The sequence below is a fragment of the Sylvia atricapilla genome, chromosome 21 (genome assembly GCF_009819655.1).
Source record: "Sylvia atricapilla isolate bSylAtr1 chromosome 21, bSylAtr1.pri, whole genome shotgun sequence".
Classification (NCBI taxonomy): domain Eukaryota; kingdom Metazoa; phylum Chordata; class Aves; order Passeriformes; family Sylviidae; genus Sylvia; species Sylvia atricapilla.
Window position 1 is genome coordinate 1,442,473 of NC_089160.1, and position 16,129 is coordinate 1,458,601.

Here is a 16,129-nt window from a genome sequence, read left to right on the forward strand (position 1 = left end):
AACAGGAGCTGCACACAGCAGGAATTCCATCGGGGGTGAAATTCCTGCTCTCATCCCTTGGTCAGCTCCCAAAGCTAAAGCAGGGTCTCCCTGAAAAGGAAAACCTCCCCTTTGAGCAGCCGGGATATGAGGAGGAGGAGGGAGAAGCAAATAAAGTTAATTATCATGAGGTAACTGCAGGCACACTGAGGTTTGCCCAGACCTTTCGTTTTTTTGGGGCAGAAGTGATGTCAACACCCCCAAAGAGCATCCTCAGTCCTAAAGAGCCTCCTAAAGAGTCTCCCTGTGTCCTGCTGGGAAAGGCAGAGCTGTCTGTGCCTCCATTTAATTTCACACGGCTCTTTGGTATATTATAATCCAGGATTTTCAAAAAGTTTTGGAAAGCAAATTACATTCCCTCTAGCAAACAGAGGATTTCCCTGTGTGTTAATAACGACAATAAACTGATTATTCCTCACAACAAAAGCCAATCTGCCTGACACTGGGGTTGTCCAAGGGCAGACAGAGGAGGAATTCACTCTCATTAAATGAATTTTTGCTCTAGTTTATTTTCCACTTTTCTATTCTCACTTCTTCCTCGTAAAGCAGAGCTGAGGGTGTTTTTTTCACCCTCAGAACATCACAGGTATTTATGAATTTAGGACAAAAAGTGCTTTAGCCCCTTTATTTTTGTGATTTACACTCCTAAGGCACCCAGGCTGCTTCCAGGGAAATCCATGGGGTGCTCTGAGAGTGTCTCCCCACTTTCCGTGGGATAGAATCTGGGGAGTGCCCACAGACCAGAGCTTGTGGATAACCCCATTCAGGTGAATTCGTGAATAATTCTGATTTGGTGAAAGTCTAATTTCACGTTTTTAAATTACACATTTTTAAATTACAACGGGGGAGAAAAAAATGTGTGGTAGCTCCGTGCGGCGCTGGGAGGAAAAGATCACCCCACAAAATCCATACAAGATGGGGATAATGATTTCCAGAGAAGGGGTGAGGGTCCCACACACGAGATCTGAGAGCACTGGGACTCCTGGGTTGGATGCCCAGGCGCTGAGTTTCAGAGAAACTCTCACCTTATAAACTTTCCTCTCTGTTCAGGCTGCTGCAGATGTGTGGGGCAGAGCCCCCAAACCCCCAGGGACGGGTCAAAGCCCTGCCCCTGAGGCACAGCAGCCTTGGGGAACATCATCCTCACCCTTCATCTGTTCCCTCGCAGTACCCTTCTTCTGCAGAGATCAGCTTCAGGAAGATGCTGTGGGACCCCAAGAGAGGTTTTGTCATCCCCTCCCACTCCTTCGTGCCCTCTGGGATCCTCACGTGCTCAGCCCACGTCAACGGCAGCGTCTTCAACTCCTACTACATGGCCCAGAGACTGGGTGAGTGCCCAGAGCCCCTGCCCCACTGGGAGCTCCTGGGTTATTCCTATTTCATCTCCCTGGGATGCTCAAAGTGAAGCCCTTCTTCCTTTCTGTGGGTTTTTTTTGTTTTTTTTTGTTTTGTTGGGGGTTTTTTTTTGTTTGTTTGTTTGGTTTTTTGTTTGTTTTTTGTTGTTTTTTTGGTGTTTTTTTTTTTTTTTTTGTTGTTGTTGTTTGGTTTTTGGTGGGTTTTTTGTGTTGCTTGTTTTTTTTGGTGGGTTTTTTTTGTTTGTTTGTTTGGTTTGGGGGGTTTTTTTTGTTTTTTTTGTTTGTTTGTTTTGTTTTGTTTTTTCGGGGTTTTTTTTTGTGGTTTTGTTTGTGGGTTTTTTGGGGTTTTTTTGGTTGTTTTTTTAGGTTTTTTTTTGGTTGTTTTTTTTTTTACCCTCCCCTATTCAATAGAATTTGGATTGGAGCCACTTCCTGGTTTTGAGAAATGACCAAGTGCTGAGGTGGTACAAAACAGGAGTGTTTTATCCCATCTTTGTTCGTTTGGACTGAGCTGTATTTGCAGTAAAGCAGCTGCTGGGTCAGGACAAAGCAAAGTGCAGCTTTCTTTTTGCTTCTGGTCATTAACCACGTGTGATCATCGTATAAAAATCTCACTACGCTGCTAATTCACATCTCGGCTTTTTATAGATTTTCTCTTGGTGATTTACTACACCATTTCCCTCGGATTTACAGCCGAGCTTCGGCTCATAATTAAAATCTGAATTTGAAGCGACTAAACATTAAATTTTTGAGTGCTGGGCGTTTACATGCAACCAATTAGAATTTATTTTTCTTTTGTTTTCCGTGTACGTTCTTTATCTCCTCATATATCTTCTATTTACTCGAACTCCATTCCCATTAGCTCATGGCATCCTTCTGTACAATCAGCACTCAGCTTTGAACAACAGCCTCGTAAATTTGTGTGGCAGCCAAATAAAACTCCTGTAAATAGCTCTCTTTCTCCTTTTTTTAAAATTTTTTTTCCCTTGTTGGAGTAATTTTTTTATTAAAATCATGAATGCAAACCCACAAAACCTCTTGGGTCATCCCTCTGCAGCTCAAAAGGACCCAGGAAATCCCTTTCCTGTCGTGTGTTACTGTCACTGGCCAGGTCTGGGTTTGGTCCTGGGCACCAAAAACTGATGGAAGTTCAGAGATGATGTCTTTAAGGCATTTATAAATGTGTTAGAGCAAGACTTGGGGATCCCATTCAGGGATTGGGAGATCCCATTTAGGGATTGGGAGATCCCATTTAGGGATCTGGGGATCCAATTCAGGAATTTGAAGATCCCATTCAGGAATTTGAAGATCCCATTTAGGGATCTGGGGATCCAATTCAGGAATTTGAAGATCCCATTCAGGGATTGGGAGATCCCATTTAGGGATCTGGGGATCCGATTCAGGAATTTGAAGATCCCATTCAGGGATTGGGAGATCCCATTTAGGGATCTGGGGATCCAATTCAGGAATTTGAAAATCCCGTTCAGGGATTGGGAGATCCCATTTAGGGATCTGGGGATCCAATTCAGGAATTTGAAGATCCCATTCAGGGATTGGGAGATCCCATTTAGGGATCTGGGGATCCGATTCAGGAATTTGAAGATCCCATTCAGGAATCTGAAGATCCCATTCAGGGATTGGGAGATCCCATTCAAGGATTTGGGGGTCCCACTCGGGGATTTGGGGCTCTCATTTGGGAATTTTGGGATCTCATTCAGGAAGGAAAGGGAGCAGGGCAGGAAAGGACTGGAGAAACGTGCCTCATGTCCAACAAAAGCGGATCCTCTCGTTTTGAGGCCCTCAAAAGGAGGAGTTTCCACCTCTGGACACTTTTCTGTGGGGTGCTGGAGCCACGGCTCAGGGAAGAGCAGCCCTTCCTGTCCATGGGATCAGGGTCCCTGCTCACAGCTCTGCCTCTCCCGTTGCAGAGGGCAGGATTCAGAACCTGGCTCTGAAGGCAAGTGCCAAAAAGCTGCTGGTTGGAGAAACGCTGAAGCTGGAGTGCAAAGCCGAGACCTTCATCAACGGGCGCATCGAGTTCGTCTGGACGTGTCCCCGCGGCACGGTGAGTGCATGGGGTTCCTCCTCTTCCCAAAACCCACAGGGCTCAGAAAACCCCAATTATCACTTCTTCTGAAATTACCCAGCCATTCATAAGCCTGGCATTGATTGAATTTCTGTGTTTGGGTGAATCTGGGACTTCTCTGCCCTCCCTGAGCCTGCAGATCAAACTGCAAACCTCGCTGAATAAACCCCGTCAGGGAAAGTCAGCAATGTTTCCTTCTTTTTTTGGGGGGGAAAACTCCTTCATTCCTTCTGTCCTGGCTGTCTCACTTGACAGGTCTCGGATGCAGGTTGTCAGCTGTCAATCTCCCCGTCTATTTTGGTGTTTATGAAGTGGGAAAAAAGCAAAGGAGAACACAACTGAACCTGTGGAAACCATCCCCAAAGGATGAAATGTAAATTCTGAGGCTTGAGCTTTCTGTGGATGCAACACAAAAAGTGACAAATCTGAAGTAGAAATAAGTAAGAGGCTGAATATTTGAGGTGCCAAACCCTCTCACTTCTCCTAAAAAAAAAAAAAAAAAATTCCCAAATCAGTTCATTTGTCTGAAATTCAGAAATTCAGACAAATTTCCCAAATCAATTCATTTGTCTGAGATTCAGACAAATTTCCCAAATCAATTCATTTGTCTGAAATTCAGACAAATTTCCCAAATCAATTCATTTGTCTGAGATTCAGACAAATTTCCCAAATCAGTTCATTTGTCTGAGATTCCACTCTTGGTTCTGTTGGGTGCTGAGAATTAAAATAATTGGAGGGTTTTTTTCTGTTTAGTTCAGCAAAATACACATTGCAAAGAAGCATCTAAGACTTTTGGGAAGGTTTAAAATGTGATTCCTAAAAACTAATTAATTTTGATTTGTTTCCTTTTAAAAAAAAAGAGTGTCTGACTTTGTTTTGGTGAGGAAACGACTGAAAATATAACACAAGATTTATAGAGATCCAAGCACTACAGAGTTACTGAATTTGCCTTCTTGAACCCCATATGGTGGAAAAGATTCCTTTTCCTCTGAACTCTCCTTGTATTTCCAGCATTACAAATGTAAAACATCTTGGCCAAATCTCTGGGATCAAAAATCCTACTGAAAGCAATAATCCTTGCTAAAATTCCCCAGGAATTTGCATTGGCACTTGGCTGTCATAATATATTATATTTCTGTCATAATATATTCCTTTTTAGAAAGCAGGAGGTTTTTAATACAGAAAAAAATACTGGCTGTGACCAAAATAAATTTAAAAACCCTCAAACCCAAGCACAGCTCTGACCCTGCAGCAGCTTTTACCCTGAGATCCTCGGGATTTGATCCTGGAGAAGGGCTGGGATGGATCCCCTTGTTTACCAGAATTTCAGCACCAATTTCAGCCACATTTCCACTCTGCTTCTCTCTCTCTTATTAAACTTGATAACCAAACTTCACACAAGAGCTCTTCCTGCCCATCTGCCTTTTTTTATTTTATTTTATCCATTTCAGGGATGGGGAGACGTGCTGGTTTCGACACAGATCACTGCTCTCCTTCACTGGCAGCCTTTGAAAAAGGCTGAACGACAATAATCCAGCTTCTTGCTGCTTTTTTTTGACCCTCTGTGTTTTTTGTGGCTCCCAGCACCCTCCCCCCAGGAGGACCATGGACCAGAGCGATGTCGTGTACAAAGTGGGCAGCAGCCTGACAATTGAAAATGTCACCAGGGAGGACGGGGGCCTCTACATCTGCAGGACATTCAATGCCACCAGGCTGGAGGCCAATGTCACCGTCACTGTCTATGGTGAGTGCTGCAGCCGAGCCAGGACGGGACCAGGAGGGTTCAGCCTTGGGGATAATGGAAAATCTGTTGGTTTGGAGTGGCAGCACGGCAGAAAGTCAGCCATTAATCATTTATAACCTCTAATTAGTCAGTGAGAGTCAGCTCCCGTGTCTTCCGACAAATTCAAGTGGGACATTTAGTGGGGTGTTGGGCAGGAATTGTTCCCTTGAGGGTGGGCAGGGACTGGGATGGAATTCCCAGAGAAGGTCTGGGTGCCCCTGGATCCTGGCAGTGTCCCCAGGCTGGACATTGGGGTTGGATCACCCTGGGACAGTGGGAGGTGTCCACGGCAGGGGTGGAGAGGATTAACTTTAAGGTTCCTCCCAACCCAAACCCTTCTGGGATGTCTGAGGGACCTGAATGGTTTGAAAAAGCTGGCACCACACGTGAGGCCCTGGAAAACCCATCCAGTGGGCACAAGAGATGCCCCAGGCGTGTCCCACACTGATCCTGTGCTTCCCACGAGAATTCCTTCACGTGGGAACAGCCCTTCGTGGCTGAGGCTGGGCTGCTCAGGGGAGCAGAGGGAACAGCCTGGTCCATTTGGGCTCTGTGCAGGTTGGAAAAAATCAAACAGGGACACAAAAGAATAAAGCAGAAAGGTCAGCAGGAAAGCCCTCTACTTAATTTTATCTGACTCCATCTTATGTACACTTTGACAAGAGGACCAAAAATTGGCTACACAGGTTGGCACCTCTTCCACCTCGTTGGTGAACATCACCATCAATCATCTTTCCCCTCCCAGAGGAGAAATGTGTAAACCGAATAGATAAGTTTTAAAAACACACATCGTTTTCTTGAAGCTGCGTGGGAACAAAGTGCAAACAGAGAAAAGCAGGGAAACCTGGGGTGACACAGGGTGAGCTCTGTCCTGCACCACAGCTGCCATCTGAAGTGTCCCTGCTCAATTCTCTTCCCAGAAAAACCCTACATCACAGTGTCCCACAAGAAAGGGCCTTACTACGAGATCACCTCAGGACACAAGTCCCTGAAGCTGGCTGCCAAGGTGGACGCCTTTCCTCGGCCCTCTGTCACCTGGTGAGTGCCCCAGCAGCAGCAAAGCCTGAGCTCCTGCAGGAATCCTTCATGGAGCAGGTCACCAGCATCCCTCTGCTCACACTCAGGGCTGGGAATGCTCAGAGCTCAGAGCTGAGCTCAGCTGAGGAGCTGCTCTGGGCTCCTGAGGCTGTGCCTCATTCCCAGGCTGGTTTCCTCTCCCAGCCAGGCAAGAAAGGTCCTTGCAGAAAAAAAAAAAAAAAAATTAAAAATGTGTGTTTCACTTTCCCTGGACACAGAATGATTTGGGAGATCCGAATTTGGGGAAGGGTTTGCTGCTTACCCCCAGCAGTGGTGGGCAGTCTGCAAGGGGGCAGGGAAAGGATGTATTTATAACAGAAGAAATTGTATTTATAACAGAAGAAATTGTATTTATAACAGAAGAAATTGTTTCTCTCCAGACCTTTTAAATAACGCCCTGTTACAATAATAATAATAATCCCGTTCCAGCAGATCCTTGCAGTGAATGCTCCTGAGCAAACCCAAGGCTGCACCAGGAGAGCAGTGGGTCTGACAAACAGGAGGGGCAGCACAAAAACAACTCCAGGAGACATTCCAGTCTCTCTTTACCCTTTCATCCCTCACTCTCTCTCCTGCTCAGTCTTTAATGACCCCATCCAATGCCTTTTACACCTTTAACTGCATTAAATCCCAGGGGACACTGGCAGGGGGTGGCTGTCCTGGCAGAGAAGGTGGCATTTCCCTGGAGAACCTGTCCTCAGGCAGCTGAGAGCCTGGCAGGCAGCAGAAGGCTGCTCAGGGCTGCCCTGGCTGCATTTAATTAGCAGTGCAATAACGTGAAATCCTCTGATCTTAGTGGAATCAGTGCCAGGAGGTGGGTTGAATGGCTGCTGTTATTTAGGGATGTTTGGGGAGCTGAGGTGGGGACAGAGCCCTTCTCCCTGCCAAACCTTTGTTCTTGGGCTCGGTGTGGAGCTCTTTGGTGGCTGCCTGGGACCACCAGAGCTGCCTCCCCTCCCGGCTGCTGACCTTGGAGGTCTCTCAGGATGGTTTTTATGCCTGCAAAGGAGGTTTCCAGCATCCTCAGGCAGTGGGAGATGCCCCAGCATCCTTCCCCCGAGCCTAAAGCTCCGTGTGTGGCAAAGCCTGGCCCTTTTCCTGCCCCCAAACCTGCCTCTGTGTGCTGAGCAGGGAACAGGAGCCTCTCCTGCCCGAGGGAATATTCCAGGCCGGGAATTCCTCACTGACCTCCCTGTGGGCCGGCTTCTGCAGGTCACAGGGTTTTCAGGAGCAGCGAAGGCTCTAAAGGCTCACAGAGACACCCTGAGAGACAATTCTGCTGAGTTCATCTCTCCCTCTGAAAGTGGGGACGCACATTTTGCTGTTCCACGACTTCCCACGCTTGGTGCTGCCCCTCCAGCTCCATTCTGGGGGCATTTAGATCCCAGCTGAGCACGTGAGAGGCACAGTCCATTCAGATAAAACAAACCACCTTTTTCCTGTGTGGAGTGACTCCATCCCACAGCACTGGGGATGTAAATCAGTTCTGGTGCGGACAGATAACCGGAATAAACATCCAATCCAAGCCAATTCCAGACCTGCTGGGATGAGCCTTTGTTTTATCCCCCTAACGTGGGTGACTGGGTGTTTCTGAGGGTTGACAAACCTTGATGGAACTTCCCAAACAGGTATAAAGATGGCAAACTGATCAAGGACAACCACACCTGCTACGAGCCAGACCCCCTGAGATACAGGCTGGGGATACGAGATGTGAGACCCAAACACGCTGGGAACTACACCATGGTCCTGAGCAACCCCAAATACGGCCTCTACAAGAACCTCACCATGCAGCTGGTGGTGACAGGTAAGGACCCGTCCTGTGGAATTCCCTCTGCTGGGTTTTTTTTGTCCTGTTTTTGCATGATCCTGCTGCAGCAGGCTGCAGGAATGGGTTCAGCACTGCCCAGGGATCATCACCTCCCTCAGGGGCCACTGAACCCCTGGTTTTGGCTGTCCTGAGGATCTGGGGTGACCCTGGCTCATTCAAGTCCTTTCCCCTGGGACACTGCAGTCCCACAGCACCCAGTGCCAGGACAGTGGCTCCACACAGGGAGCTGGAAATGCCTGGAAAGGGGCACAAAATTCCCATTTTTATTGGAGCTTGGGAGGATGTCGAGCTGAGAGGTGACTGGGGGCAGAGTTTCCCAAGAGAAGGGCTGCAGGTTTTATCCCTTGAGGTTGAAAAGCAGCTTGGGCAGAGCCCTGGAGAACATCTGCTGGGACAGGGAGGGTCCCAGTGGGGCTGATGGAAGGAGCTGCCCTGGCTTTTATGTCTGTCCATCATCCTGCTCCAGATCCACTTTCTAAATCTGTGTTTTCTGTCACTCCTCTGCTGCCAGCACTCGAGGGACAGCTTCTTTTTGGCATTGGGGAATTCAGGGAAAACCGTGGTGTGCATTGCAGCAGGTTCACTTGCCACAGAGGGAAAATTGGTATTGGAATGCCATTTATTATCCTCCCTGGGTGGATAATGCATGACAGAGCCACACTGTCTCTTTGCACATCCCCTGCCCCTTTTAATCCGTTGGATTTGGCAACAGAGATGGAATTATGAGGCCAAGCAGGAGTTCAGCAAAAGTTACCTCTGCTTTGCCTTTGTATTTTCCACTTGGGCAGCGAGTAGTTATTGAGACAGGTTTGCTCTTTTTTTTTGTAGTGAATTCTTCTCTCCCTTCCCTCTTCACACCTAAAAATATTCTCAATTGTCCAATTTTTATATACTTAGGTACTGTTGCTTCCAGCAGTTGTGGTTTTTTTTTTTTCTTGTTTCACCTTTCAGAAAGGAATAATGTCTAAAAAATAGAGAACTTGTGGCTCAGGTACCTCTGACCTCTTAAAAATGTTAAATAAGATAGGAGAGCTTAAAAAAGCTGAAATAAGAGATAAATTAATGTGTGATTTGGGAGAGGAGGGAGCCAAGAACAGGCTCATGGTCAGCTCAGCTGAGCAGGAGGAACGTGTTGAGCTGCAGAATCCCTCCACTTGAGATTGTTTTTCCACACAATGGGCTTTTGCCTCTTCAGAGAACGGAAACGTTCAAAGGAAGAGCAAATTGGGAATGATAATAAACTATCTTGTCAAGGTAAATATTGGTGTTTGTGTGCAGGAGGGAGCGTTTCCTCCAGGAGCCCAAACAGGCAACCAAAAAACAAACAGAGCCCTTTTTTCTGTCAGCAAGAGGCTATTTCAGGATTGAACCAGCCCAGCACAGGCTTTTCATGTCCGTGGTGTGGTGATGCTCGGGCCATCCTGTCCCTCACACGGCCCTGCCCATCCTCAGCCTTCCCGGGGGTCAGCAAAGGCTTCCTCAGCATTAATTATTTAATGGCCTCCATTTCTCAAAGTCCAGCAGCTGCAGGGGCATCCCCGACTGCCCAGGACAGAGCAAGTGTCCCTTTTCTGGTGACAGAAAGTCAGGGAGTGAGAGCAGGACAGGGAAAACCAGGGAATGAGAGGAGAACAGGGAAAGCCAGGGAATGAGAGGAGAACAGGGAAAACCAGGGAATGAGAGGAGAACAGGGAAAGCCAGGGAATGAGAGGAGAACAGGGAAAGCCAGGGGTGCCCTGGGTGGGACCTGAGGCTGCAGACAGGGAGGGCGTAGCAGGACTGGCTCCCAGGGAATTCTGGAATTCCCACAGAACCCAGGGAATTCTGGAATTTTCCCACAGCACCCAGGGAATTGTGCCATTTCCCACAGTACCCAGGGAATTCTGGAATTCCCACAGCACCCAGGCAATTCTGGAATCCCTGCAGTACCCAGGGAATTCTGGAATTTCCCACAGCACCCAGGGAACTCTGCCATTCCCACAGCACCCAGGCAATTCTGCTATCCCTGTAGTACTCAGGGAATTCTGACATTCCCACAGTACCCGGGGAATCCTGGAATTTTCCCACAGCCCCAGGGAATTCTGGAATTCCCACAGCCCCAGGGAATCCTGGAATTTCCACAGCACCCATGGAATCCTGGAGTTCCTGTAGTACCTGGGGAATTCTGCCATTCCTGCAGCACCCAGGGAATTCTGGAATCCCACAGCACCCAGGGAATCCTGCCATCCCTGCCGGGCTCCTCCCTGCAGCAGCAGCCTGATGCGCTGTGTGAACACTCAGCCCAGGAGAGACTCGTTTCGCTGAGATTCATGTGGGTAGAGCCCAAAAAAAGCAAATTTGGCTCTCGAAGCTTCCCCAAACTGCCTCTTCCCTTGTGCTTCCCATCAGAGGGCAGGGACAGCTTTGTCAGGAGCTGCTTTTTCGGAGCTGTGCTTTCCTTTCAAGCACACTCCGCAGCTCCAAACTGAAAGCCGATTGGCATTTTTCCCCTTAACTCTCCACAAATAACCCGGCACTTTATCTCCAGCTGATCCCTGGGTATCGCACCTGAATAGATTCCATTGCTCAGGATTTCGGCAGGCTCTGAGAGAAGAGAAGGAGACCAGAACACACTTTGTGGCCGCTTTCTGCAGGGATTATCAGCTGAAGGAACCCACCTCTGGGCTGGAGGTGTGATCAGTGCCCCTCCTCAGGAGCACAGGCAGCTGCAGTTACTGGCATTTGAGCACAGGGATTAGTGGAGCCGATGGGAAAATCCTCCTGGCCTCCAAGTGGACGCAGGGTTGGAGAATCAGTTTTGCATCCTGTCTAAAAGGTGGAGCCTGCAGCTGATAAACCCCCCGAGAGTCAGGAGCAATTTCTGTTGGATAACAGCCCAAATTTGCTCCCCAAATCCGGGGCCAGACTTTAGTTTCCGAGTGAAGCTGAGGAAGGCAGCGAGCTCTGCTCCACTCTGAGAGAGGAGAGGGGAAATCACATCAGCAGACTTCGGAATGAGGAGATAAATGCCATCGGAATGTTTGCTGCTGCTGCGTGGGGACCCCGCAGTGCAGAAATGAGCAGTAATGACACAGCCCATATATAATATATATATATATATATAATATATTCTCTATTTATATATAAATAATTCTCTATTTATATATAAATATTCTCATATTATATATATAATATATATAATATATTCTCTATTCTCTATTATATATTATATATTATATATTATATATTATATATTGTATATTATACGTATTTTATGTAATTTTACAATATATATTAATTTTTATATTTATAATAATATAATATATAATGATATATTATATTATATAATATATATAGCATGTATATATGACATATAATATAATTATATGACATATGATATATTGCATGTTATATTTTTATATATTATAAATATATATATTTATAATATATATTAATTTTTTAATATCTTACGGTTTATATATATATCCCAAAGTATAAGCAGAGGCAGGGCTCGACCCTCAGGCTGCTCTGTATTAATTGTGTTTTATTCACTAATAATGGCAGCAGAGGAGAACCTTTGGAGCAGGACAAGAATAATCTCAGAAGCCCCCTGCCTGAGCCCTGTGTCTCTCCTGAGCTGCAGCTTTCCTTGGAGTCACCTCCTGGGTGTTTAACTGGAGAAATCCCAGATCTCTGCCCCACTCCATGGGAATGACTCAATTAGGAGTTATTTCCCCCCCAAAGTTGGATTTGGCCCCAAAACTGAGGAGCCCCTGCCGAGGGAACAGAATGGGCAGGTGACTCCAGAGCTGCAGGGTGGGAACTGGGGGATTTATGAAACGGCAGCAGCCCTCTCCTGCACATTTATGAACAAATCCTGAGGAGTTTTCTCCCTGACAGCATCCCAACCCTGCACACTCCCGGCTCCCAGGAGAGCCCCTGATGGAAAAGCCAGAGGAGCTATTTTCATCCTGCTGGAAGTGGCCGAAGCGATTTTAGGGAGAGGAAGGTGGGGGCCTGCTGGAGTTTGCCAGAAGGATCTGAAGCATTCAAGTCATGTCCTTGCAGCAGCAATCTCGGTCTGACAGCCCCTAAAACCCAGAGTGAGGAGGGAAGTGGCAGCTCATGCCTCCCTCTGCCATCCTGCAGGTGCACAAAGTGAATTTTGGAAAGCAGGCAGAGGGGACAGGGAATAAAAACCCTAGGAAAAAACTGCCTGCTCTGCTTAAAATGAGCAGTTCTTAATCCCATTTCCTTCTGAACTCTGTAAAAAATCAGATGGGGAGACACAGATGAGAGAAACCCCTTTTTCTTTTTGCCCGTGGGAGTGAATGACAGCTCTGGGCGAGCACTGGAAAAGAGATTTCTTCCTGTTCTGGGATGAGAGAGACACCCAGAAGTGACACGGGTTTAGAAAACCCCAAACCAAGCTGGGCTGGAATTTTAACACCAAAATTTCCTGTGGGCCAGGTCAAGTTCCCTGTGATTTATCATAATATCTGTTTATATCTTTATATCTCCAGGATGCAAGTGCTTTTCTCCCAGCCCATTCCAGAGGGGCAGATAGGCTGGGGCACAATCCTGTCCCTGACTCTATTCCTGGCTGTGGTGGTGACTCACAGAGAGATTTTTTGGCTGTTTCCAGCTGTTTCCTCACAGGTACCTGGGGACAGGTACCTGGGGCAGGTGCACCCACCTGAGAGCAGCCCTGGCTGCAGGGCATGGATAAAACAACAAAACAGCAACAATCAGCCCCAGAAAAAAACTCCCAGCCAGGCTCAAACACCTTGCAGTGGTCAGTCAGAAACCAAAGCTGTGTCTTCAGGTCATTTCACTCAGTGCTTTTGGTTTTTTTTCCTTTTAATAAGAAGGAAAGGGAAGAAATGTGAAGTGAACCCAGACAACTTTTTCATTTTGAGTTTTACTTCAGAGGAAATTTTACCCTTTCCCAGTCCAAGGCCTGCACTAGGAAGTTCCCTCTCTAAATACAGAATATTCACTTGTATTTCCATTAAGTGCTGTACGAACTTCAGATAGAAGGCTCCCAAGGGGAAATATTTTTTGAGGGTTTGGAAAACAGAAAAGATAAATAGAAAAAGAAGTCGCAACTCCATCGAGGGTTTTAATGAAGCCCCATGTCCAGCAAAGTACCTCAGGCTGAGATTAATGCCTCACTGGCCTCTCTATGTTATTTTAATGATGTGCTTAATGTGAGGAGATTTTTCTGAAGCAGCTGAAATGGTCGTGGGGAAGGTGAGCAGCAGTTCAGTCAGAGGGCACTGAAAGGAAAGCAAAATTTCCTTAGAGAACTCAGAGAAACTTTCTCTGTGCTGTCCTCTGCATTTGGATGCTCCTTTGGGTGACAGCTGTATCACCCCCACGGCACCTGAAGGAATTTAGGGAGAGAAAAGCCTCACAGAGGGGCTCACGTCCTAATCCTGGTACACATTATCTGCTCCTAACGCCACAAACTGGAGATGACAGCAGCCAGGAAGGTGAGATTTGCATAATGCTGATCAATTTGAAACCTACAGCAAGCAGAAGTGCTTTTTGATTGCATTTCCCAGCGCAGCAGCCGCCAAGTCTTTAGCTATTCAGGTCAGCTCTCACAGCAGCAATTGCACCTCTGCAAGGCGAGCCGGGGATACGATCACACTGGGAGCCAGGGAGGACCAAAAGCCATTTATTTGGATACATTTAAAGCCATCTGCACGGCCAAACCTCCCCACACAGCTTTTTAAGGTTTTTAAGGCTTCTGCTTGAGAGAGCTGAGCCTGGGGAGGACCGTGGCCAAGGGCTGGGCAGCCAAGGTGGGACAGAGGGGGAAGGAAAGGGATGGAAAAGCTGCTCTGGCACAGGGATTTGTACCCCCAGCCCTGCAGGGATGAGGGTTTGGGCATAATCCTGTGCTGCTCGATGAGAGAGAGAGCTAAACTCAGTCTGGAGGGGGAGAGAGAGGGTTTACTCTGCCAGGTGCAGCCTCAGTGGTGCCAGGCTTTGGGCTCCAAACCCCTCTGAAGGGAGAGGCTGTCCCCAGGGGACACTGGGCAGGTGCCACCCAGTCCCACCACAGAAACCAGTTCTCTTCACAACCCTGATCACAGACAAGGTCATGAGTGCAGGGTTCTGAAAATACGGAACAGAGCACAGGAACAGCACAGCAGGGATTTCAACATTCCCTTCAGACACTCTGCATTACTACAGACCACCAGAGACAGGAGGAAAATCTCCATGAAAGAGCTCCCAGACCATTAAAATCAGGTTTCCATCACCTTTGGATGGTGTAAATGGGATTTGGCCCAACAAGGGGAAGGGCAAAGCTCCAGAGGTGAAAGGGCAGTGGGCAGAGGGTTGGAAAGGTTTCATCCCAGGAAATATGACCTGGAGGAGGAGCCCACCTTCCCCCAAACCTCAGTGCTCCAGGGCCAGCACCCTGCAGGGACAGGGGAGCACTGGGGGTGTGGAAGGGCCTGTCACTGTTTTGGACACCTGAGCAGGGTCACCTGCAGGTCCTGTGACTGTTCTGGACACCTGAGCAGAGTCACCTGCAGAATTTGTCACTATTCTGGACACCTGAGCAGGGTCACCTGCAGGTCCTGTCCCTGTTCTGGACACCTGAGCAGGGTCACCTGCACGGTGACACCACCTCCACCTCAGCAGAGCAAAAGCACAGACCCTTGGGAAAGTTCTTCAGTGTCTGAATTTGTGCCACAATCAGCCACTGCCCCATTCTGTGTTATGGGAAAGAACAGATGGGGAGGCGTTTCCCAGCACACTTCAAAAAAAAAAAATAATTGCTTGATCTTAAATAATGATTATTTCAATTGATGAATCATTTGGACTCATTTTAGGTCTCGAGTCATAGTTAATAGTGCCATAATTGTGACGTGAATTCGTTCCTCACTTTTGTATGTTCCTGTTAGAGTCGGAGCAAGTTCAATTGTTATTTCTTTTTGAGAAGGGCAATTTAAATGACAGTCAACCAAGAATAGAGAGAAATGCCCTGATATTAAACGATTGTGATCAGTCCTTCACACACACAGACACCAGTGCCCCTGCCCAAGTGTGTAAAGCTCTTTTTACAACCCAAAAAACAACACTTGAGTAACCTTTCACACAACACTTGAGTAACCTTTCACACTGAACCTCGAGTCTTCCTCCAAGTGAAATCACACTTGTGAGGTCAGTCCAGAACATGTCAAACACAGGATTTGAGGCTGATGAAGGGAGAAACATCCAAGAGAATAAAAAAAAAAAAATGTGCTTCTCCTTCCGGGGAGAATTGACAGAATTATTTTTATGATCAGAAATAATATAGTGGTGGGAAAGGAGATGCTAGCTGAGGAAATTCACTGTTAGTTCCAAGATTTGAGTTGCTCAGGAACCTCCAAGCACACGGAATCCTCAGTGAGAGCCACACCAAGCAGAGTTTGGGTTTCTCAGAGGAAATGTTAATCAGGACCTACTGAAGGCCCTTTAAAGAGCCCAGTGTTTTATGACAGGATGGGCACACGGCTGAACCCACCCCAGCCAACGCTTCCATGGGGTGGAGAAGGAAACAGTGATGTGTTTTCAGGCACTGGTGAGGTCAGAAGATCTTTCAGAGCCTGACCATGAGAAATGCCAAGTGAGAGTCCAGGGATCAGCCTGGTCAGTCCTCTCCTAAAAGGGCTGGAAGGCAAAAAAATGACTGTTTTAAATAAAGAGGGAAAGGGCTCAAGATTGATGAGGTGGGCAATAGCTCATATTTACATATCTGGGGCCTCCCTGACAGCAGAAACAAAATAAGTTAGCTCAAAAAAATGAGAAATCTAATCTACATTCACTTCCCAGCCTGTCAGCAGGGCGGGGGGCAGAGCAGCCTCTCCTGGCTGCACAGGGGTGTCCCACACAGGGACCCCAACAATAAATCTCTCTGATTTCCTGCCCTGAGGCAGACAAAGGGACGTGGCCAGGGATGGGCAGAGCCTGTGCTTTCACCC

At 47.3% G+C, this 16,129-nt stretch overlaps 1 protein-coding gene across 2 annotated transcripts in view; it reads left to right on the plus strand.

The window, feature by feature from the left end:
- Nucleotides 1–16,129, plus strand: part of LOC136370470 (vascular endothelial growth factor receptor kdr-like) — a 126,678-nt gene that overhangs the window by 51,515 nt on the left and 59,034 nt on the right. For both annotated transcript variants that reach the window (XM_066333903.1, XM_066333904.1), the window contains exons 5-9: nt 1,208–1,367; nt 3,323–3,459; nt 5,065–5,224; nt 6,184–6,301; nt 7,969–8,144. In XM_066333903.1, the coding sequence (XP_066190000.1) occupies nt 1,208–1,367; nt 3,323–3,459; nt 5,065–5,224; nt 6,184–6,301; nt 7,969–8,144 (751 nt within the window). The remainder of the gene's footprint in view (nt 1–1,207; nt 1,368–3,322; nt 3,460–5,064; nt 5,225–6,183; nt 6,302–7,968; nt 8,145–16,129) is intronic.